Source organism: Eumetopias jubatus, unplaced genomic scaffold, assembly GCF_037043125.1.
Source record: "Eumetopias jubatus isolate StellerSeaLion01/CBP00866 unplaced genomic scaffold, mEumJub1_p1.0 scaffold_1, whole genome shotgun sequence".
Taxonomy (NCBI): domain Eukaryota; kingdom Metazoa; phylum Chordata; class Mammalia; order Carnivora; family Otariidae; genus Eumetopias; species Eumetopias jubatus.
The window spans coordinates 196165443-196189914 of NW_028274807.1; the positions used below are offsets into that span (position 1 = coordinate 196165443).

Here is a 24472-nt window from a genome sequence, read left to right on the forward strand (position 1 = left end):
TGGGGGCAAGGTCTATTGTAGATCACACTGCAAAGGAACATCTTTGTGCAAAACCACCCATGTCTGCTTCAGGTGAGGTCTTGGGAGTGAAATTACTGGGGCCAAGGGAAAGAACCACTTTCTGCCTGCTGCTGCAGAAAGCAAGACATCTTTCTTAAAATACACACTTTCTGAAAGAATGCGAGTTGAGGGTTGGGGTCAGGGAAAAGAAAGCGAGCTAGCTGGGTGGTCGCCAAACCTGGACTCTCCTTAAGAACATTAAATACAGACATATATGTGTGGGGTCAGACCCCTGGTCCTCTCATCCCTGTTCAACTATTTTTTTCTAGGACATGTCGTGTGACATGCACATGGTACACCTCCAGGGTAGCGGCCAGACTGTTGAACTTAATGCCAAGCACTCATGGTTAAAGCATCTACTTTCTCTTTTATCCACAAATCAGAAAGCCAGTGGCTAAAAACCTTCCCGCCGTGTGTCCCCTCTGGATCTGGGACTGCTTGCCCAGGCCGGTGCAATAGCACCATCCTGATGGCTGACCGCTGGTCAGAGCCCCACAGGGTTAGTTCCAGGCTTTCCTCACCATACCTATACACATTTTCTTCCTACATTACTGAATCTTTAAGAATTCTGTTGGCACTGTTTCTCAGTTTTTGTGAACTACCACTTTGTGCAATGAATTTATCTATGGTGGACAAACTTTTAAAAAGAAAAAGTTTAATAATTTCTTTAAAAGTAAGTTATGACATTATTGCGTGAATCTATTCTATTTTTATAGCAGTTAACTAAAAAACTTTGGTACTTTATATTAATAATGAATGTCTGGGATTTGACCCCTTTCTGAGACCAAGGCTCACTTGAGGCCCTGCTCGCTCTCCCTGAGCACTGTATCCCCAGTCCTTCTGACAACCTCAGGTTCCCTGCCAGGATCTGTGATTTCCCTTCTTTGAGTTTTTGGATCTACCCCCTTTCCCAGAAGCCATCCTTTCCCTTTACATGTTAAAATCTTACCCAAGCAGAAAAACGCTCCCTGGGATGTTAACACCAGTTACCTCAGAGGTGGTGGGCTTAGCTTGAACTTTTTCTTTACATGTCTTTGGATAGCTTCACTTGTCAAGGTGTTTATTTCAAATTAAAAATAGTCACAAAGATTCATGATTCACTTTCTAATGTTTATACATAGCTACATTTCCCTTACATAGACGAATATTTTAAACAAGAATCTGTACCCCATCCCCAGTTAATTCAGTCAGGAAGACTAGAATATCTGGGGTGGGGTACTAAAAGGTACAGGAGAAGCTGGGTCAGTCCTGGTTCAGGCTGCACCAGCCTGGAGAGTCACAGATGACAAGTGAGGCCTGGCTTATGCCCAAATGTCCTCAATGCTGTGATCCTTACAGGTACTGGGTAATGCAGAGATTGGGGATGGTGTGCTGGCTCAGGTGGAGCAGTCTGATTCATATCTAGACCAACCAACAGAGGGGACCGTGGCAGCCTCAGGAGGAAGAGCCGTCCTGGCAAGAAGCTGTTCACTTTATCGGCAGTCTGCTGGGACCTGCCCTCTCTCAGCTGTCACTCTCCACCACTGGGCATTTCAGAGAGGACTGAGGGGTTTGGAGACTCCCCATCTCTATCCATCTGAGAAACACTACACCCCTCCTTAGCTGTAGGTCCTTACTGCCTTCTGTTTCCTTTGAGCAAGAATCCTGTCTGATTCACCAAGGACGGCTGGGTCAGGTGCCTCCATGTTCCACATCCTCTATTGACCTAGGGGGTCACAGTGGCCATGTGGAAGGGAGTCTGGATCCTCCATGACAGAGGACACTCACTGGCTCACATGTGATCTCCAAGAGCAACAGAGAAGCCCCCGGCCCAGCTCTTACCTGAAAGGACTTTATAAAAGTCCACAGCAACGTCCGGATGCCTTCCCCCCTGCTGAGAAGCTTCACCAACCGCATCACTCGGAAAAGACGGAAAAAGGTGATGGAGATTCTATTGCTCTCTTCAGAGTTCTGAAGGGTTATCATGGAGAGGTCAAACCCAATGCAAAGTAGAACATGCAACACTTTCAGAAAAACAGCAACAGATGCAAACAAAGGTGACAGAGGTAAGAACAGAAGATGTATTTCTAGGGCCTTTTCACCTTGGAAAGCATGATATGAAAGGAAGAGTTACATGCTAACAACACAGGGCTTAGGAAACTGCGTCTACACAGCACATGCATGTCCACGTGGTCAAGTGTGTTAAGAGGAGAACGCCGGGCTGGTCAAGAGTACTGGACACTGATGATGAATGCAAACCACTGCAGACACTGTTTTGGAAGGACAACCACGGAGAATACAGAAACACTAGTGGGAAACTCAGCATGGTCAAGGAAAAGGCCCAGCCCCGGGGGACTCGTCACTGATCTTACCCCGGGTGTGGCGGTTGGGACAGGGACATTTTCACTTTCAGTTGGCTTTAAGAAATCAAAGATTGACAATGTATTAATGAACAGAAGGGAAGCAGTGGTTCAGAAGGATGGGCCCCTCCCCACTTTTTAAAAACTTCTGGTTGGTGTCTTAGGACAACACGGCTGTTCCCTCCCTAAGAAAATGCCAGGGGCTCTGTCTGAACCTGGACTTGAGAGTGGGCAGCCTTTGACATAGGCTCAGACACGCTACTTTCTAATTCACATCCCAGGACATGATGCTCTGAGGTTGGCAGGCATCCAGTAAAAGAGAAGGCTGCAAGACCTCAGTTGTCCCCAAAGACAGACATGCAGAGTGGGACCCTGCTTCTCACGGGCAGGCTAGTTCTCTTTGCTGAGGCAGGATTGTGGGTCCAGGGAACTAACTGCCCTGCAGCAGGCCACTCCTAACCCTGATGAACAGGAGGAGTCTATCAAATGGGGCAAACAGAGTGGTACCTGCCTATACCCCACACACCTCCTGAGCCACATACCTGGGCAGGGCTGACGAGGAGGTGGGCAAACCAAGTTAGTGTGAGTGGAGAGGGGCTGGTTTCCCCACAGAAGCCTTCAGCGCCCAGCCTACAGCCCTGACCGCTGCTGTCAGAGAAGACAGTGCTCAGCCCCGTGGGACTCTAGGGCAGCAGCAGCTTAGGACCAGCTTGCCCTGAGTTTCTGCACTTCCACCTCACCCAGGGTCTGGCTGGGCACCTATAGCTCAGGCCGCAGGGGGCTGAACCACAGCGCTCATCACCCTTTGGGCACTTGCCTCCCCTTCAGGTAGGGACCTTGCTTCACTCAGTGCCCAGCATGCAGTCTGGCACTTATTAGATATTCAGTGTTGAAGAGACTGGAAAGAGGTTGTAAGCAAGCTCTAACAAAACAGTAAGGGCTGAACAAGAGACAAGGAATAACGGCCTCTCTGTTCCCTCTAGGAGGGTCCCCTTCACTGAAGCAGCTGGTCTACCTGGTAACCGACGGAGGAATGAGCCAGTTCTTGGGGACCTGGAACTGCTGAGTGGTCCCCAGGGTTTCTAGGGAGCCTACTGCATGGCGTGTCCGCACAGCTAAGGGATGTATGCACACGCATAGATGGCGAGCACTAATCTGAGTGGTTCTCCTCCCTGGGAATACAGGGAAAGTAAGGGCTCCGTTCCGAATTCTCACTCTCCCTAACAGCTGCCTCCTGAGACCAAACATATAATTCATGGAAAATAAGGGAGTTGGGGCACATCCTATCAGAAGTGAAATTCAGCAATGTGAGGACAAACCCAGGACTAACAGGTTCTGATAGGGTTCCAAAGGGGTCCCTGATTCACCCGGGATGCTCAGAAGGACCTCTAATGGCACAGTCCAAGCCCCGGTCACTGTCTTTTATTTTCCTCTTCTTTTCTCTCACCCCAAGACAAAGAACATCTTAAAGGAACAGATGATGGTTTTAACTTAATGAATTTAACAAATGGAGGAATTAGTTCTCTAAAGTTCTGTCTCCCAATCTCCCTAAGGCTGTGTGCATGAGGCTTTTGGGTCTCACCTGTGCAGCTGGAGTGGGAGGGTGTGTGAGTATGTGGGGGTGTGTGCATGCACGCCTCTGCCTGCCTATGCTCAAGGGGGCCAGGGTGTGCCTAAAACAGAGCACTCTATGGTGATACTTTTGAGATGTCCATAACTTGCGTGTTAGACCTGCAAGAATAAGAGGGCTATTGGTCAGGGAAGACACTCTCTGGCTACGATCTGGCCCCGGCCCCTTCTGCTTGTCCTCCCCATCTCATTCCAAGTCTGGATGGACCTCTCCGTGCCCCCTCCCTCATAATGTGGTTAAGTCAGTGGCCAAACTGACATTTGAAGTGCACATCTCTTTTCCACCTGACACCTTTGAAGTATGACACATTTTAGACTGTGAACTTGAAACCCTGGATATTCTTAAAAAAAAAAAAAAATGAAGAGGAGAACCAGACAGCATTCGTGGAGGGACATGTCAGCACAACATGCAGAAAGGAAGGACAGCACAAACAGCACACCAAGCCACGTGCACCCCCAGTGCAGCCTGTGACACCTCCTCCTTCCCTCAGTGCCATGCTGGGCAGGGAGCACTGCCGTGGAGGAGGATGTTGCTGGCAGCACTGGGGGACGGTGCAAGTTGCCAAAATATCTTACAAATTGGAAGGACCCTGAAGATGGCTTTGCCCAAACTACAGATGCCAGCCAGATGCAAAGGGCAGGCCAGCTCTCATCCTGGGCTGCACATTCCAACTGCCTGGGGCTGGCTCTTTTGCAGAATCTGATGCCCAGGTCCCACTCCAAGGATTCTTATCTCCTTGGTCTGGGGTATGCCAGAGCTTTGGGAGTTTTAAAAGCTCCCAGGTGATTCTAAGGTGCTGCTCGAATAGGGAACTCCAGTCTTAAGCCAGGGTAAAGCTGGGCACATCTTCAGGTGGTCACTCACGTCAACAAATTCCTTTTGGTCTGGATGGGCCATACAGAGGGGAGCCCCTAGAAAAGCCCACTCAGGCTGTTACAGCTGAGCAGTGGGTTCTTTTGGAGTTGATGAGGGCTCAGTACCCAGACGATGCAAACAGGTTAACTGTAACCCCATCTTGCCCACAGAGGGTGGAGGAGGCTTGGAAACACAGCAGGCTTTGGAGGCTGTGGTTGGAACATGGGTGAGCTGATGCCCTGTGTGATCCTGGGATCAATGACAGAATGCCCTCAGAGGCTGAGACTGGGAAAGGGTTCACTCCCTGGGTAGTTTTCCAAAGACAGCCACCAGGGCTGTGTGGTCAGTCCTCAGTGGAGAGGATTCCAGTGCCATCTCTGGGCTTGGGCTGGAGGCCCTCAGCAGTTCCTTCCAACCCTGAGGGTCAGTGTCTTCAGCTGGGAACCCCACAGGGAGATGGCCCTCAGCCTGAGGAGGCCAAACTGTGTGCCTGGGTCCAGAAGTCTCCTTAGATCCTGGGGCACACCTGATGACCCTCCAGCCCCTTTGCACAGGGTTCTCAGGCAGGCTCTTGAGATGTAGGTTTGGGGTCAGCCCACAGTAACTACAGGAGCCAAACAATCCCTGAGCTTCCCAAGTGCAACCAAAGAGACCAGTCCGCATTTGCTGTATTAATCCCCATCTCTTCCCAGAAAGGCTTAGATGATGTGGTTTTCCACTCCAGACAGGAAGCGAACCAGCATCACAGAACATGCTGGAGAACCTGCTCTTTGGAGGTGGGAGTGGGGAAGAGCCTCCCTCTGGCTACTTCTGACCTGACACATAACACTTCTGGGAGAGACAGCTTCTGTATATGGGAATGCTGAGCCTATGTCCAGAAATCAGTGACCTGGTCCCCAGAAAAAGGCTGGCACCTGGAACGGAGGGCTGAACAACCAGAAGCTGAGTACAGCTGTCGGTCACCAGGTCAGGGACAATTCCTGGGCCCCTGGGAGGGAGCTCCTTACTAACTTTTCACATGCCTTCAGTAAGAACAAGGCAGTCATAGCTTCTGCACAAGTATTTGGCTGCCCCAGCAATAATGATAGTGGGAAAGGACTCAGTGCTGGCAACAGCCACTGCCCGGGTTAGGGAAAGTGGGGTGCTGGGTCATTTTACCATTCGAGGCACCAACAGGCATCCGAGGGTGAGCAAAGGTGAGCCTGCCAGTCATCATCTGACATTTTAGCAGCTTGATGATGTTATGACCAGATGTGATAAAGACAAATCTGTGAGAGCCATCAAACCATGGTCAGAGCAAGGGGTGGGGGGGGGGAGGTACATAGGCAGGGGCAGCAGAAGGGGGCTGAGGGGGCATCAAGCAGGACAACAGAAAGGGCCATCCAAAATGTTTTGCAAACTACAAACGCAAGCTAGATTTCTCATTTGCAGGCTAGATCAATCATTCTTGAAGACAATGCTGGCAAGCCACACAGCCAAGCATGACTGGCCAAGATGGCCCTGGCCCAGACCCCAGGTGGAGACGGGGACCCAGGGGATGGGAAACAATTTAGATGACCACGACCCATAAATAGCACACCCGGTGAAACTCAGTGAAAACCAAAGGTGGGGAAGCCACAAACAGGTATACAGTCTTTAAAGTGCTTTTGCTTTAACAACGACATCACCGTATATATGTTTATATATACTTGCCGCTACAATTTTCTAAAAATAAAACCAACATGAAAATCAATTAGGCAACAGAAAAGAAAGATCAACAGAGGTTGGGGGAGAGAGCACAGCAAGTTAAATATTGCAGAAAATGATAACTTATCATAGCTAAAAACAGCCAACATGGACGAAGGGTGTTCAAACTGAGCTGACCCAGGAGCTTGGGGGGTAAGGCCAGCCCAGGGATAGGATGTGAGTTGCTCCTCTGCGGAACCTGGCATGTGTGGGAGAAGGGGCTGGAGGAATTAGCAGCTCCACCATTAACAGTTATACCATCAGAAGTTAAGGACATCCAGTCTCTTTTATCTTTGTGCCCATAGCCTGCAAACTGTATGTGCCCAGGACACACGTGTTGAGAGACTGAATACATGAGAAGGTGGCTTTGAGCATTTGCCCTGCACTGCGGCCCAGCCCAGAACTGCTGAGACCTCCCAAGGGGTTCTGTTGGCCTAGGGTGGACAGCTGGTTTTGCCACCAGCCGAGGGAGCTTTTGTCTCGGGCTATATCTGACCAGGGGAAAAGTCACTGACTAGAAAATGGCATGAGAATGGTCACCGGCGTGATTTTGAAAGTCTGATGGAGTGCCAGAAATGGGCCCAATGAAAGCCTGTTTTGTGCAGACACCCCAAAGTCAAATGCTAACTAGAAAGTTCGGTGTGCGTTTTTGTACCACTGCAGCTTTCCTGACGGATAACACATGAAGAAGGATATGTCTGCGACACTGATGAGCAAGGTGGGGCCAGAGGGGACAGGCACGGTGTGCTCCTGCCCCCAGCATATGAAGGGGCAGCCGGAAAGCTGGGCACGTGCTGTCAACTGAGGGCACCAGCGCCACACCCTGCCAGCCAGCGGGGGGCGGGGAATGAGGCATTGGAGAGCTGGCTTGCTGGCTCAGTGAACAAACTTCGGCCACATCCTGGTACCCAGAAACCCAGCATTTATGCCCACCACCTGCACATCCCTTTCAGCACAGAGCACTCCAGGGAGAACTGCTGAAACTGTAGTTTATTCTATTTTCATTTCCATTACAGACCATCTCTGACTTACGTAAGGGTCTGTGCCAGAATTTTCACGTAAGCAGACTTTGACAAAGGTTGTAAGTAATTTACGTCAGGAGATGGTTAAGCAGGCAACGTCTGGTCATAAACTCAGGAGAGAGCTCATGGCAGCCCAGTTAGGGTCCTGCTGTTCTGCCATTAGCATTAGATTATTTTATAACCAAGCATAATTTACACATTTGAATGACAATTTTATAGCTGAGTTATGGGATATTTCACATAAAGTGCAATTTATCTAAGTCTGGGCTCACGGAGGTTGGGGGATGTATCTTCCTGGGTCTAGGAAAATACCACTTTAGTCCCTTGTCATGGCATGGATTGGGGTGTTGTGAGGCATACATCACACCCTCGTGGACATGTCTTACAGTCCATTTCACTTGTTAGTCCACGGAAAGTCTACACTTGGATAATAGCCTTTATCTCCCTAATACTTCGAGTTTTGTAACCAGCATTTTCACAAATATCTGCATCATTTTATCCCCCCGACACACCTACGAAGCAGGGAGGGCAGATATCATTTGCCCCAGCTGATCCATGGGGGAACTGAGGCCCAGGTCCAACAAGTCAGTTTTGAACCAAGACCAGAACTGTCAGGCCTTAGGAGTGCCGGGCCAGCGGCCGTCCCACTGGTCTGTGATCTAGGCTTGGCTTAGCCCCAAAGCAGCGGCATAAAGAGGGACTGCACCATCCTTATTTGACACAGGCTGTCTGGACACCAGGATGGGCCGTACAATCCTGCAGATGTCAGCCAGGCAGAGCAAGGAGGTCCCTTCCCAGCCAGGGGTGGGGGAGGAGGGCGGGGCTGGCCACATGGAGCAGGAAGTCAACACCGCACAGCAGCCCCACCCCATGCTCCATTCATCCCCGGCACGGGCTCTACACAACTGGGGCACACACACTGGACACCCACTAAGACTTGTGACAAACTGGGGACAGACCAGGTGAGCAGGGCCATTTGTGCCGGCCTCAGGTCCTTCTGGTTCAGGCATGGGTTAGATCCAAGAACGACTAGAAAGGGGGCAGTGCTCCCCTTTCTGGAGCCTCTTAATTTTGAAGGAGGGTTCTCAGGATGGTTCTGGAAGGGTGGGTCACTCCATCTACCACACTGCTGCTGCACTTGTTTCCTTATTAAAGGGCTCAATCAAGTGCAACAGAGGAGAATGGACACCCTGTCCTCATACACACTCAGCCCTCCTTCCCCTGGTCCATGAGATCACCATCGTTTGGGGAGCTAGGACAGGGTACTCCCCAGTGTCACTAGTCAGACTCGGCAGGTGCACATGATACAGGTGAAGGCAGCAGCAGTCACGTGTTCATGGCGTGGCTATGAAGCCCCGCCCCCCCTTCCCTTCACAGAACCATTGTAGGTACCAGGGCACACATTATGAACCCCATTTTGCAGCTGGAAAAATCTGAGGCACAGGGCAGTCAGGTGCCCAGCCGAGGTCACACAGCTAGCGCGTGCTAATGTTCACATTCTCACATAAATTAACTCCCGGCCCTTCACAGGCTCCTAAGAACTTCTCTTTTTAAAATAATGTTTGGCTCCAAAATGGCCATTCTACATTTCCTTCTCTACTCTCTTTCAGGGGAAGGGGGCGGGGCGGGGGAGGGGAGGCTACAAAATGTTCTTCGTCTTCTAAAATAAATGTATGCCCGAATTTCTTAAGTGTAGAGAGACCCATGGATACGGTTTCTAGGCTCCTGAGTGTCAGACTTAACAGAAACAATCACGTCACAGGACACAAAGTTTGCTACTTACATTCACTTCAGTTATAGCAATATCAACGACGCTACCAACAACAATTAAGGCATCAAAAGTGTTCCATGCATCAGTGAAATAGTGCTGTTAGGGCAAGCATTCAGAAGCCACAGAGGAGAGGAAGCACAACAGGAAAAAAGAAGAAAAGGACAGTGTTATAAAAAGGGAACATTCTAGCATTATGCCACCCGGCTACTTGAAAAAAAATCACCCTAAAACAAACATGTTATAGGTACGTCACTTTGGGTGTTGCTGCTGACACAGCAAATAAAAACAATGAGAGACGCCTGTCTTGCCCTGCCTACCAGCGACTCGGGAAACGCTGCCCGGGTCAGCCCTCCGAAAGGTGCTCTGTGTCTGCAAAGGCCTGGGATAAAGCTCGACCCTCACAAGCCTCTTGTCCACAGCTCTCGTGAGGAAATTCCTGGTTTTAGATCCAGTGAGGTTGGGGCCTGTGACTTGTCCAGGTGATGCCAGTGCGGGGCGGGGAGCGGAATGTGCAGACAGAGAGAGGACACGAGGCGGGCGGCCACGGCGGGCGCATACTCACGTCGGCTTCGCTGAGGGCCACGTCTATAATGCTGCCGATTACGATGAGGGAGTCAAACGTGTTCCAGGCGTCACTAAAATACCCCTGGACAGAGCAGGCAGGGGGCAGACGTTTATGAGCACGTAGGAATGGAAACGCCACACGGATCATACGGGGACATATCGGAGGCCCCGCCGTACCCATGGCAACCAGGTGGGGTGGGAGAGCCAAAGGGAGGCAACAGTACCGTTGACTGGCGGAAAGGGACAGAGGCTGGGGGGCACCTGCATGTGTGAGAGAGGGCGCGCGCGCACGCACGCACACAGGCACAGCACACGCACACACGCACGCGCACGCACGCACGCGCAGTGCAGACCCATGGCCCCGAGCGGCCCCAGACCAAGCGGAGTTTGTGCAGGGCAGAGGCGCCTCTGAAAACCCTGCCGGTGCAACTAGGGTCACAACTTCAAGCTGTCACAAGAGGGTGTGCGGCCCTTCTAAGTTTGCAACCCTTACACAGGAGAGTCAGCAGGCCCTCCCCCTACTCCTTCCCCAAGTTCTCTTCTCCCAATTAAAGAACACCGTGACCAGCCTTTCACACGTTCTTTCTGTGCTCTTAAAACAAATCAGTAGCTCCTCCTGCTCCTCACCGGTGAAAGGATTATGAAGGGTGTGCTCTGTCCTCATAGAGCCCTTGGCCTCACTGGGACAGAGGCACAGTGAGGCACGCAGTCCAGGGCACAGAGTGGCGGGGGGTAGTCACTCCGGTCTGTGGGTAAGGGGGTTGTGTAGGGAGCCCACACGGGTCTTACGAGGGAAAAGCACAGTCAAGGGTGATGCTGCACTAAGGCTCCCACTGGCCTCGAGAGAATCCTCCCTGTACCCCAGCTCTCCTCCCTTCTCTCTCCACCCTCCAGGCTAGGAGGACTCCTTGCCATCCCTCAGAAGCACCAACAGGTTCTTCCCCCTCTCAGCGGCAACAGCAATCCCAGCCCTCTCCACCCTGACTCTGCCCAAATCCACTTCCTCCAAGGTCAGACCAAATGCCAGCTCCTTGAAGGGACCTTTTCAGATCCTCCTGATCTCTGCTCTGCCTCTCACATGTCCTCGTCACTGAATTTGGGGTCTCTGTCTGCAGCTTTAACCCACTGAAAGCCCTCTGAGGATGAGTACCATGCTGACTCTTCCGTCCCCTCCCCCACTAGCCCCACTCTCTACCCCAGAGCCTTGATCCCATTGCTCCACACACTGCAATGGCTCTTTCTTCCACCGACCTAGCATCCTACCATCATTCAGATCCTCCTATCTTGCAACAAGCATGAAGGCACGATGTCTGACTGTGACTTATAAATCCGTGTATATCTATGTGGCATACATTTTATGTATGCGCTCTTGTGGGCTCCGCACGGTAGGTGCTAAATTCATGCCTGCTGTCTCCTGACAGCCCCTGGAAACTCTTGGTCAGAAGGGTGGGGGTGGGCACTACGCATAGAGGCTTCTGGTTGCATGGTCGACGACTCTATCTGAAAATCAACTGTCTTTTCAAAAAGTTGGAACATGTTTTGGAAATTAAAAAAAAAAAAATCCAGTTCTGAAATATATAAAAAAGGGCCAAGCATGGTTACAACTGGGTACACTTAGTGAGGATAAAGAAAACCAGAACAGAAGGTACTTTGAAGTTTCAGGTCCCATCAACTTGTGATCACATGCAGGCCCCAAGAAAGCCACTGCTGAGCCCCAACCTTTGATGACACGATAGAAAGTGTGCACGTGTTGGTAATCCTAATAACTGGAGTGGGGCTATTTGTTCTAGTTACTGTTGATCACGCACTCCAAGTACAATTACGGGGGAGCTAGGACACTAATTGATGGTTTGGACTTTTAAAAAATTTCATCTTAAATGATGTAAGATTTTCCCACCCAACCTGCCATGACCTCTCACCCACTCTTCACCTCTCCCCTCCCCTTCTCTGTCACACGTTGCCTCACTGACTGGCATCCGTCCAGACCCCTCATCTCAGGCCTCCAACAAGTAAACAAAGGGATTCTGCCTGCATCAACCCTGCCGACCTGTGTACACAAGTCAAGTCTTAATGAACACCACGTTTTGCACCTTCTAGCTTTTCTTCCCAATGCTCTGTGATTCTTGGCTGGCCGACTGGGGCAAGGCCAGCCACTCTGAGGGCTAGACTAGAGCCACTGAGCATGCTGGTCACACTGGCTGGTCAGGACACAAAGAGCTTGTGCCTGGACCCAAAGGAGCGCATCACTTCCTTCACAGAGAAGACCTCCTAACACAAAAGTCACTTGGGTCAAGTGCTAAGCGCTGCCGTGGGGGTGTCGGGGTCCCTTATTTACGTTGTGTGGATAGGTGACAAACAGGCATTTGACCAGCAGCCGTGCCACAAGCTACTCTGAGGACCAGAGCCTTCCCTTCCTGGATTTAACAGCATCTCCAAAGCTAAGGAGAGTTTGGTGATCGTTCCCATCTCCCCTAGAGAGGAGCTGATGCCTCACTGAGACAGCTGGGCGCCTGTAACAGTCAGGCCTCCGGGGTATGGAGAGCAGCTGAAGACCCTGAGTTCCTCCTCCTCTCCTGTCCAGGCACAAGACCAGCCCCCGCCCACAGCTGTACCCCACGTGCTACTCCTCCCACTACAGTAGGCTGTTCACCTGAGGCCAAGGCCACCACCCGCGCCCCCACTTTGGACTTTATTCCTGAATAGCTCCTCCCCTGCTTTTCCAGAATTATCAGTACTTACCTCTGAATCATTCCCATTGGCCTACACACTATCCTCCAACTGGCCCATTCTGGTCCACTGTGGTACATGAAATCACCTTAAACCAATGCAATAGGGGCTTCCCATTTGGGGTCCTTGAACATTTTGGCAATCTCGTCAACTCTCTTCAGAAGATCCCGCACACTCACAAATTGTGCCCAAGTCCTAGAGGACTCCTGGACTGAAGGTACCTACCCCTAATGCAGACAACGGGAGGCTCGAGCTGATGCAGGTGGCTGGAATCACAAGCTCAGACAAGGTGGCTATGCCAGGGGGCCAGCGGAGGCAGAAAAAGCCAGGCTCTCTTTCTCCCCACATCTGATTCCCTGTTTAGTAGCCTCCTATGTGCTCAAATCACTGTCGAATGAGCATGACTCAGTCCCCCACCCTTTCCCCACCAAAGTCACCACAGTGTCTGGGCAACCAGAAGATGAGACAAAGGGCTTCTGGCAGAGGACCCATCCCCGTGCCCTCTTCTCTTGGCCAAAAATGACAGGTTCTCCTGCCACTGAATGCCCAGGCCAGGCCCCCTCAAGTGGAACCAGCAGTCCCCAGCACTCAGCCAGAGTCAACTCTTATTTTTTGTCAAGTCCTACAGGCTTGGAAAGACCACGCAAGTCAGCCACATGTGATAATCTCTATTATTCAGAAACATGTCTGACTCAGAAATTTTAAATCATAAAGCAGACTCATGTGGGCATTAGGGCCAGGAACTTTCAAGATTTCCAAGAACTCTGAGAGTCTGTCAGACAGACGTCTGTCCACGTTGCTCCTGACTATGGGGTCCTGGAAGCAGAGCTGGAACTCCAGCCGGGATATAGCACACAGGTGTGGCGTGCGTGTGCATGTGCGGAAGGGTAACATGTTGGCGGGGGGTAATGTGTGTGGAACAGAAACAAGAGAAGCAGCCCGAGTCCGGGTTCTTTCTGCTGCCTGGAGTCCCTCTCATCTGCAGATCTGAAGGAGCCCTCACAAATCACCCGGTTTTGTGGTTTACCATGGCAGCCAGGTCACTCAGCAATTTCTGCTGGGGACTATTTGGGCAGTGCCGGATCCAAGAGATGACCCACAGCACCAGATTTCAGTAGACACCATAACTGACAGCTTTCTAACTAGCACAAGCCTTTCCAGAGGTCAAGCGGGGGCTTACAGGAAAGCATTCACCTTTGGCCACTCTACTCCGATCAGATATCCTGTGACAGAAAATACCCTGCGTACCATCTCATGTCAAGAGGCTGCACCTACAGGCTCATCTGTTTATGCCTTTCTTCATCCCACCCACCCTTACTGAGCGGCCAGCATGGAGCAGGCATTGTGTGGGACGCAGGAGACCCAGCCTGTGACCTCAAGCAGCCTCTCAGCAGTTAACGGAGAGATCCAAAGAAGTATTGATCATGACATCGCCCAGTAAGCATCTAGTGGACATGCAGGTGAAGGGAAGAACAGACTTTGGCTGAACTGGTAGGGAAGATGTCACAGAGGAACCCACATTTCATACAGGCCTCAAGCAATAACAAGACAAAAGAAGGGCTTCCATATACAGAAGCCCATGCCATGGAAAGGTCTGGCTTAACAGCTAGGGGTGGGGAGTGTAGAAGGAATGACGGGGAAGCAAGGCAGAAGTGCAAATGGGCCAAGGTTTGGTGGAGGACTTTGAACATGAGACTAAGAAAATTCTAAGGTGTGGTTTTTTGTTTGTTTGTCTGTTTGTTTGTTTGTTTTTGCTCAGGCAACAGGTGGCTGGTACCAGAGTTTCGTTGTGGAAGATGAGCAGAGAGGGGCTGGGCGGGGGTGAGGGATGGGGGAAATTTAGCAGTCCAGGGAAAGGAGGGGCAGGAGAGGTCTGGATGACATGGATGGCCGGAGAAGCTCTGGGCCTGTAAAGCATTTTCCACGGGAGAAGGGGACCAGGAGAGCACCCTGAGAAACTGACATCGAAGACAAAGGCCGAGCCCACGAGGTCTGACGCAACGTTCTAGCTAAGGAGAAGAATGTTTGGTCTCAAGTATTATTTGGCATTAAAATAGATCACCTAAAAGAGATGTGGTCACTGACAAACTGTAAAGACTATCAGATGTTCTTTCTAGGAGATGGAGGGTGTCCTCCAAAGAGATTGTTAACACTTTGTTAAGAGCCTGTATTCCTGCCAGGGGCCCTGGGACAGGGAATGCCGTCCCAGGAGGCTGGTGGTACCAATGCTGGTGTCCACGGTACAGCGGCTCTGCACCGGCAGAGGAGAACAGCTCCAAAATACTCTCCTCTTCCCCCAAACCCAACTACCCTTTACTTCTCCAAAGCCCAAGTGGCCAGGAGTACAAATTAGTCATTTTCAAGGTAGAACCAAGATCAAAATGCAGACCTGGGAACCAAGCGTGGCTCTTCGGGGAAAAGCCCGCGGCCGAGGCAGCTAAGCTGGACAAAGGCAGGTGACATCCAGAAGCACAAAGAGGGAGCCCCAGCAAATTGGAAGTGCTCTTTATTCCTGCAGGAGACAGTACTTTGGGGGAAGGCCCTTCTTCTTCAGTTTCCCTCCTTGGAGCAAGAGAATTCATCGGACACGTCCAGTGGCTTCCCCTGGGAGTACCAGAGGGAAAGGCCAGGGAAGTGGGCTTATCTTACTTCAGTTAGGACCTCCCTTTTAAAAGCCTAGGATGGCACAGTCACCTCCCAGTCAAAAGCACAATCTAGAGTATGCAAGGTCAATGCCAGATGGTGGGTTTTCCCTTGGGGAGTAGATGTAATACACTCAACGGCCTCCTTGCTTTCCCCTAATTCTGCTCTTTGGCTTCTTGCCACCTTGCACTCTTGCCTAGAACCAATGCTCAGAACAGCTCTTCCCATTCGGTGAGGCGGCTTCCCCGGCCAGGGCAGCTCCCCAGCTCTGAGTTTCCTACCTCTGCCTCTCCACCTCAACCCTCCCCTCCCTGCTTATGGAGGCGGGATGACCTGACCTGCTGAGTCCTCGAGCCACTTCTCCCTAAATGTGTGCTCTTGGCAGGCCCCACCTCTCTGGCAGGTTCTTGAATACGGAAGTCCCCACGGTCAGGTTTCCCGACTTCTTTTAACCCATCCTCCTCACAGTGCCTTCCCATCCTTCAGGAAGGATTTTGTCCAGCTTCACTTTCTGTATCTGAATCCCAGGACAGCAGCAACCCCATCTCTCCTGACAGATGCTGGCAAGTTTTCCTAGAAGGTGTGCCCCTCACTGTGGAGAACACTGCCCCAAAGGGCCCTGTAACCAACTCCTCACAGAGACAAAGGCTTTCCTGAGAGGAGACCCACAGGCTAGGGTTCCCACGCGGCCCTCTGTCCCATGCGGCCATCTCCTGGAAGACTCTCCCTTTGGCAGCCTCTATGACCTTGCTCCTCAGCCCGACTTCCCTCTGATGAGAGAGGAGGGGTCTCACCGGCTTCTTAGTCAAAGCCTACTCCCCTGGGCTTGCTTTGTCAACCCAGAAGAGGAAAAACAAGGAAAAGTCAGGGAGCATTTTAAGAAGGGCTTTGTTTCTTTCTTTTTTTTTTTTTTAATTTTATTTTATTATGTCATGTTAGTCACCATTCATTACATCGTTAGTTTTTGATGTAGTGTTCCACGATTCATTGTTTGCATATAACACCCAGTGCTCCATGCAATACGTGAAGGGCTTTATTTCTTGGTGAACTGATTCTCTCCCCATCCTCAACACAAAATCTGTCTATCCTGGCTTCGGTGAGCGCAGAAATAGCACTCCTCAAGCACAGAGATGCTCCTATTGCTGTTTCATGCCACGGAAATATCTTGCTGGGCAAAACAACAAAGCAGCACAATTTCTAGCGGAAATCACTCATTTTAAAACTCTGATTAATCAGTACTGATTAAAAATTAGCTACTCATTTCCCTCCTGATATCACCAGTTTGATCACATACCACCAAAACCCTCCTCCCAGGTTTGATATCAGTGGTTTACTGGGCAGAGGGGTGTATGAGCCCTTTGGTGCACGGGCCCGCTGGCGGGTGAGCATTCACACACGGACACACACGCACTCTCACGCACACATGCCATGGGCGAGTGTGTCTTCTCTTCAGCCCAGAGCAAGCTCTGAAACATTTCAGAGCTTAATCATCAGGCAAGGGAGGACAAGGCAAGGGGATCTAGAAACGTTCAGTGGGTAGGTTCCATGTTGTCTCTCTCAAGTCCTTTTGATGTTCTTACTTGGCAACCTTTTTCATCACTCCAGACAACTATTGTTCAGAGAAGTAAAGGTGACAGGGAAGCAAACCAAAACTCTCAAAGGAAATTAAGATGAATTTGAAAAAGGAGGAGATGTTTATGTATGTAGATATGGACAAGTCACAGTACATAACATCTGGCCATGCATAAGGTGCCAAATTTGACCCCGCTGCAATCACCCCAAGTGATCACTTACAAGTGTCCTTTCTTTTTGGTCCACAAAGATCTGATAAAGATTGCATAAAAATTAATTCAAATTAAAGAAAGGAACAGTTTTGGATTAGAATTCCAAGGAAATATGGAGTATATGAAATGATCATATCATAATCCAAGTCTCAGTAAAACCAGTGTTTTAGGCGTAAGGTGTCTTACGCCCAGACGAACCAACAACCGGGTCCCCAGATTCTGTCACTGCCTCATACTGAGAGTTTGGGGCTTTGCTAGCAAAGAAGCCGAGGGTCCAACGTCCCCCAGCTCAGCCGGAATTTGCTCCTCTATCTACACTTTAGAACGAGGGGGCCATCATGACTTGAGGATGATGGTGGTGGCCGTCACGGTCAGAGTACTGACACATGACAGCATGTTACCACATGCCAGGCACTCTTCTAAGCATGGCACAGATAGTAAATCTTTACCCCTCCCAACCACCTTGTGAAACAGGGCTGGTAGTGTCTTCATTTTGTGGGTGAGGAAAATGTTAAGGAACGTTAAGGAACTCAATCACGTCAGCAAGTGGGGAGTATGGATTTGGATCCAGAGTTGGGTGTGCTCTTAGACACTGTTCTGTCAGCCTCTTCCACCACAGACGCTGATAATGATGGGGCTGGATCTGCTCCCTCCCAAAGGCGACACGATATGCTGACTAGTCCAACAGTGTTTAACAAATTTCATGTCTTGTTTTGTCTTAAAGTCAAGCAACATTTTTCTAAGTCAAATAAATGGTAAGCGCTCTCCAAATGGTAGAACTTTCCATAAAAGGTGAAAAAGAGGCTGTAGACCAAGGACAAATAAAACCAAGGTCTTTCTCCTGGAAACCTAAGAGTCAAATCAAGGCTGAATTCTTTCTGATGGGTTCTGTTAAAACAGTTTCTCTAATGCTAGAGCAATAAGGCCAGTTTCCCTGAGACAGCATGATGGGCTCTTTTAGAGAGAAAACCCGGTTTCAAAACCATCTCTATTCTACAAATTCCCAATTCTGTCCCCCCTTCTTCTTTTTCTCAGAATTCTTTTCATGAGGTTTTGTTTTGTAGTTTTGTTTTCCCATATGTACCCAGATGCCCTAATCAGATTTGAATGTTCTCAGGTGATAACCCAGTTATCAGCCCCAACAATTCAGCGTCACTCGGTAACACAAGACGAACAGGAAGCGTGTGCTCCTCTAGAGTGATTCAGCAACAGCCTTTGAGAAGTGGGCTCAGAGACTCACCTTAGGTTTAAATGCGATGACTTTCAAAACCATCTCGACGGTGAACACCCCAGTGAAGACCATGTTCAGAATGTCCATGGCGTCATTAAACATCTTGGACTGCTCGTAGTGCTGTGGACAAAGGCAGAGGAATGGTTCTCAGGGGCCCAGGCCAGCCAGCCTCACAAAAGGAGGCTCCCCAGCCCCCTGCTGCCTGCAGGCATCCACCCTCTGCTTGGACATGGAGGCAGCCTCCACTGGTTCCAACGGCACATGGTTAACTCACCACAAAGCACAGGGGGGCCTTGACGAATGAGGATGATTGGAAGATGAAGGGGAAGACATCCATTTCCTCTGCTCAGGATGAAGGGAACCCACCCTTCCTCCCAGGATTTCTATTCAGGGCCTTGACCCAGGCACAAGGCAGAACCCACCCAAATGCTTATGACCAAAGACAGGATTCGGTTGGGGATAAATTTGATGCCATTTAGGTCCACGTTCAATAAAAGGCAATAACATCTTGACCTCACACTTTTCCCTTGCATCAGCATGGGGTCCTGCTCATTCATAAAGACTTCTTAAATTTAAAAAACATGCCAGAGAATGTATCCCTGGTGGCTTTTAGACCCATTTTCCAGACAGCACTGGGAGTTGGTTTGATTTGCTTAAGTTCTTAAAGTCAGTGTGGAAAGAGGATCTAGACCTTGGCCTTTGCTTCTGTCCTAGGGCAGTATCTACTTCACAGTATAACTGCTGGAAATGCTCACTGTTAATACCAACTTGGCCAACTGAAGGAAGTCAATGCCTTGCCCTCAGGGTAGCAAGAAGTAGCTATTTTGCAAGCTAAACTCTCCTCCATGACCTGGAAGATTCTCCACCACCATTCTAACCATTCTAAGAGCTCCTTGAAGACAGGAATGTGACTTATGTTTTTCAACATTGGGTGTTAACTCTGTGATGGGCCCAGCGCCAAGGGCCTGATGTGAATTATCCAGTGCAAACCTTACCTCTGATAATAGGTATGATAGATTTCCCATTTTGCCAGTGAAGAAAGCAAGGCTCAGGGGATTTAAATTGCCTTGTCCAGCTGGTAAGGAGTAAAGGCAGGATTGCAACGCCTGTCTGCCCCACTCCACACAGACCAAGCTTTAGTCCTTAACTGCTCCCTGGCCTCAGGGGCCCCCAGTTAAGTGTTCGTAGAATTGAATGCCAGGCTCAGGCCCCATGGAAATGTCACCTATGGTCACGCTGTACAGGCAGTCTCTTAAAACAAAAGAGCCACCTTAAACGCCTACCGTGAGAACTGTTAGCCAGAATGGGACTCTGGCCAAACTACAGCCCAGACTCATCAGAAAATCAAATGCATTCTCTTGTGAGGGGCGGCACTCTGCCCTCAGAATTTGGGGCAGGGGGCTGTGCAGAAGGCCCAGACGTGATCCCCACGGCTGTCTCCATTTTTACCTGCATGGCCAAGCAGAGTGTGTTGAGCATGATGAGGACAAACATCATGTATTCGAAAGGCGAGGAGTTCACCACGTACCAGAACTTGTACTGGTAGGGGTTTTTGGGGATGTATCTCCGCAAGGGACGTGCTTTCAAGGCGTATTCAACACACTGACGCTGCAACGGCAGAAAAGAGCAAGGAGGGGTCCTGAGCACACCCATGGGAGGAGGACACCGGTCTCGTCTGCTCTGAAGGGGCACACCCACCGCAAGAGACCGTGGACCAGAGGAAGCCACTACAGCAATCCCCACAGGCACCACACCACATCACCGGCCACAGGCCCCTAGCTCCGCCAGCTCATCGGTTCCTCACAGCAACCTGGGGGTGGGGGTGGGGCACGGTAAGCGGAGCACCCAGTGTGCTTCCATTTTCCTTATTAAAACAGAGGTCCAGACTGGGAAGTGCCTTGCCTGAGGACCTGCCTTTCCTCTACACTGGGGCGTTATGCCTGCAGTTCTGCCTGGGGCCACCTCGAGGAAAGGAAGCCAGGGAATGAGAGGCACAGAAAGCCTCCAGAGCCCAAGGGCCTGGTCTCACTCCCCAAGACTCGATCCACATGAGACACCTCTTGGGAGCCAGATGGTATTAACCACACGTGTCTAATGGTGAACTAGCTGTGTGTCTCCCTGGGACCTTCTGAGACTCCGGAGCTTGTGGTAGTCATGATGGCCAGAGCACTGTCCCTCCCACTCACTCTGGGGCTGAGGTTGGTCCACCCTTTGCAGGTCAGCGGGAGCCTCCAGCCCCTTCGGCTCAGCCAACGGCACCACTTGCTCCTAGACCCAGACTGACTCCCAGTTTCCCGCTTTGACCCTGGCTTCTGACTCCAGACAGGCTCCCTCCAATCAGGATCTGGCCCTGCTGCGACCTCACACACTGAGTCCAGGGCGCCCCCCCCCCCCAATTCGAACCTGTTCTGGACCTCAAGAGATGACACAATGGTAGCTCAGGCTCTGCTCCCTGGCCAGTCTGGGCCTTGCCCTGATAGTCTTCTTCCGGGGGCTGGGAGGTGCTGCGGGGGCGGGGGGGGGGGCGCGATGAAAAGCTGTGCCAGGCTTCCAGCTGACACTGATGGGATCTGAAGCAGTTCCCTGACAACTCAAAGCAACATCTTCCTACAAACCCAGCTGGCCCTGTCCTCACCACCCCAGTGGGCACAGCTGCAGCCCAAGACAGACTGCCCCACCACGGCCACTTCCCCTCAGGAAGCCCAGACTGGCAGATGACCCCCACTCCTTATGTCATCATCAAACAAGGGTGCTACCGAGCCAGGGCCCAGGGGTACTCCCATAACAGATTCTCCATCTCGCCATCTGTTAGGGCAGGAAGGGGCCTCTAACAACAACTCCTGGGTGCCCTCAATCTAGAGAGAAGGGAGCAAGCCCAGAGAGGAGTTCTCCTGACCCCCTCACATCCTCATGCAATCAGAGTCAAAGGCCCCTGCTGCTATGAGACTGGTTCAAACAAGGCAGTAGATTACGAGAGAGTGACACCAGTGCAATCTTGGACCCAGGTTTAACATTAGTAACTTTCCCTGCAGTGGGATAGGTTACTTCTTCCTAAGTCAATGGTTTTTCAAGCAGGGGACATTAGGCAATGTCCAGAGAGGTCTTTTGGTTGTCAAAACCCAGGGTGGTGGGTTGCTACTGGAATCGAGGGGGTATAGGGCCAGGGATTCTACCGAACATCCTACAAAAGCACAACAAAGAATTACCTAGCCTAAAACGTCAACAGTGCTGAGGTGGAGGAGATCATCAGACAGGATCCCCCGTAAGGACAGTGGGAGAGGCAGCGGGTACTTTCTGGCCCCTGGCCACATCCCCCCACCAAGATTCTGAGCCATCACTAGCCAGTCACACCCGCAGAAGGTGGCCTAAATGTTCTTTGACTTCTCATCTGCAGGGTGGGGTGAATCACAATGACAAGGTCTAGTCTGTATCTGGGAAGCTCACTCTTCCCAGCAAGGACCCAGACTGGCCGAGAGGGTGCTGTGAACTGGGCCTGAGCCCCAGGACAGCCAGCAGGTGCACGCCCTTCTCTGGGCATGGAGGAAGCTGGCCAAAGACAAGCCACTCCTCTCTTGCTCAAGGGACAGAAGCCCAAACAGTGTGTGACTTTAACCTGATTTTTGTCCAGCTCACAGTTCTTATACTCTTTCTCTCCCTGCTCCTGAAATGTGACGATGACGAAGCCCACAAAGATGTTCATCATGAAGAAAGCAACGATGATGATGTAGATAATGAAGAAAATGGAGATCTCCACGCGGTGGTTGTAGACGGGGCCCACGTTCTCTCCATTTGAGTCGATGGCTTTATACAGCAACCTGGAGAACAGAAGGACCAGGTGAGTCCTGTCCCCCGCTCAGCCCAAGTAGCCCGACCATGGCGCCTCTTCTGACCACCTCCGTGGGCCCTGCCCATCAGAGCCCTCCCCGGGAGCCCACCCAAGGCCCCTGGATGCACACAGGTCTGAGGCACCCTCCTTGGCTGGCATTAGGCCCAGCTGGTCCAGCACCCTGGAGAGGGAACACCTGAGATGCATTTGGGGATTGATATTTTGAGGGCTGAAAAACAAAAGATTTCACAGCCATTCAACAATGCTCCTTTCTCCTGGTGGGAGAGAGGAAGGACACCACGTGTAAGACATTTGTGGAACTGAAAACTGTGCATATGCCAATGAAGAGAATAAGCAAGCAACCCGGGATTTCCAAAGAACTAAGAGAGGTTCCCCAAACTGAAATATACACAGAAATTAAATATACACTAAGCAGAACTCTCAACAGGAGGCGGGGGGGGGGGGAATTACTGTAACATCCCCAAGTTAAATTTATCCCCATATTGATGTAGATTCAGCACTGCCAAGGCACCCACCCCATGGTGCACTGTGCTAGCCACTTTCCCATCCATCTAGAAAAGCAGACATTACAGTCATCCCCAACACATGGAAGCTCAGGGAGGGATCTAAGTAACCAAAGTCACACTCCTTGGGGGCAGAGCCAGGAGACGAGCCCTGCTGCTCCGAGCGCCAAGGCCCAAGTCCAGTGGTTTCCCCTCGGCTGCCACCCTGGTTAACTAAAGCACACTGCTGAAAACCCAAGACTGCAGCCAGTGCCTCCCCCAGAGTGAAGGGGCTCGTTCCTGCCTCTCTGCTCCCCAGACCAATTCCCTAATGAACAAGCCCCACCCAACTATCCTCACACTGCACAGGATCTCCTGTCAGTAACTCCGACTCTCCCATGCAGCCAGAGAGTTCTGCCAGGCCCCGGAGAACCAGCCCGTCCACCTTTTGCCGTTCTTCTGGGTGTGGCAACTTGACATCGGAAGCCGTGCACGCATGTCCATTCAGGTGGCAGGAGCTAGCGTGGGCGTCAGAGCACAGAGTAACAAAGGAGCAAGAGACGTTCCTTTTGTAGTCTACCTCTTCCCTTCTTCCTGGATTTTTTTTTTTTTTTAAACTTTACTCATCAGAATCCTAGCCATTCTTCAGAACCCTACTCTGCACATCTCTGATGCAACAGACCCTCCTGCCTGGTCTAACTGCCTGAGACTCTGAGTTTGGGCCTCAAAGGGAGGAACATGTCGAGACAACCATTTCTTCCACAGTGCTCAACACAGCATGGTGCATGAGGCCAGTACCAAAAGCACCTCTTATGAATGAGTGAGTGAGTGGGTCAAAGACACGGCACGGTGGCAGCCATCCATGTCCAGCACGTTTGAACTAGGAATGAAGATGGAATGAATGAATGAATGGATGGATGGATGGATGGCTGGCTGGCTGGCTGGCTGGCTCGCTGGCTGGCTGGCTGGCTGGCTGGCTTGGGACACTCTCAAGATGTTCTCTATACTTACGCAGGCCAGCCCTCAAATGTGGAGACCGTGAACAGCGCCATCATAGCAGAAAGGACGTTGTCAAAGTTGAAATCACTATTTTGCCAGATCCTCTCACGGACCACAGGGTTATCAACATCCCCATCCTTGTAGAGGATGAAAAGCCCCCTAGAGAGGAAAGGAAGTGTGGGTCATCCTGGCTTGACATGCAATCAGTCACAGCTGCCCCAAGCCCACGTCCAGGCCCCACAGCTGAGCACCATGTGAGTTTGTCCTCCTCGTGCCCTGCATTTAAATCTACTCTAAGGTCCGAATAATCAAGTACCTACTAGTTTAATGAGCATCCTCCAGAACAACTAGGCAGACAGCCAGCATACACCTGATAAGAAATGAAACCTACCGAATGATAAACACCTCTCATATACAAGGGCCTCAGAGCATACACTGAAGGATCAGAAGCTCCGGCCTGGAGAATTCTGGAAGCTCTGGGAAACAAGCCCAGGTATCCTCTTAACTGCATTTTGGTTGTCCTCAAAGACGTTCGTTCTGTACTAAAAATATTCCCAGTTTTCTTTCTAAAATAATTCTGTAATTTCTGGTACACAGAATTTGTCATTGAATTTCATTTCTGGAAAGGGGCCATGTCTTTATGTCACAGGGAAGCAGAGGCTCAGTGAGAGAAAAGGGGTCTTCGGCCTGCTGCCATGCCGCTCAACAGCAGGGGGCGTCCCCTGCCCCCCAGCCTGCACAGATGGCGGCCCTGGAGGTGCACATACAGTCATGCGCAGCCAGCACACTCTGA

The 24472-nt window shown here is 50.9% G+C and overlaps 1 protein-coding gene across 5 annotated transcripts in view; it reads right to left on the reverse strand.

Moving 5' to 3' along the window:
• Positions 1-24472, reverse strand: part of CACNA1D (calcium voltage-gated channel subunit alpha1 D) — a 292448-nt gene that overhangs the window by 37803 nt on the left and 230173 nt on the right. For 2 of the 5 annotated variants that reach the window (XM_028124508.2, XM_028124509.2), the window contains 7 exons: positions 23692-23838; positions 21965-22166; positions 19801-19959; positions 18361-18471; positions 9965-10048; positions 2412-2456; positions 1882-2010 (listed from right to left, as the gene is read on the reverse strand). In XM_028124508.2, the coding sequence (XP_027980309.1) occupies positions 1882-2010; positions 2412-2456; positions 9965-10048; positions 18361-18471; positions 19801-19959; positions 21965-22166; positions 23692-23838 (877 nt within the window). Of the gene's footprint in view, positions 1-1881; positions 2011-2411; positions 2457-9414; positions 9499-9964; positions 10049-18360; positions 18472-19800; positions 19960-21964; positions 22167-23691; positions 23839-24472 lie in introns of all 5 variants that reach the window. The other 3 variants (XM_088028067.1, XM_088028075.1, XM_028124510.2) reach the window with 3 other exon arrangements.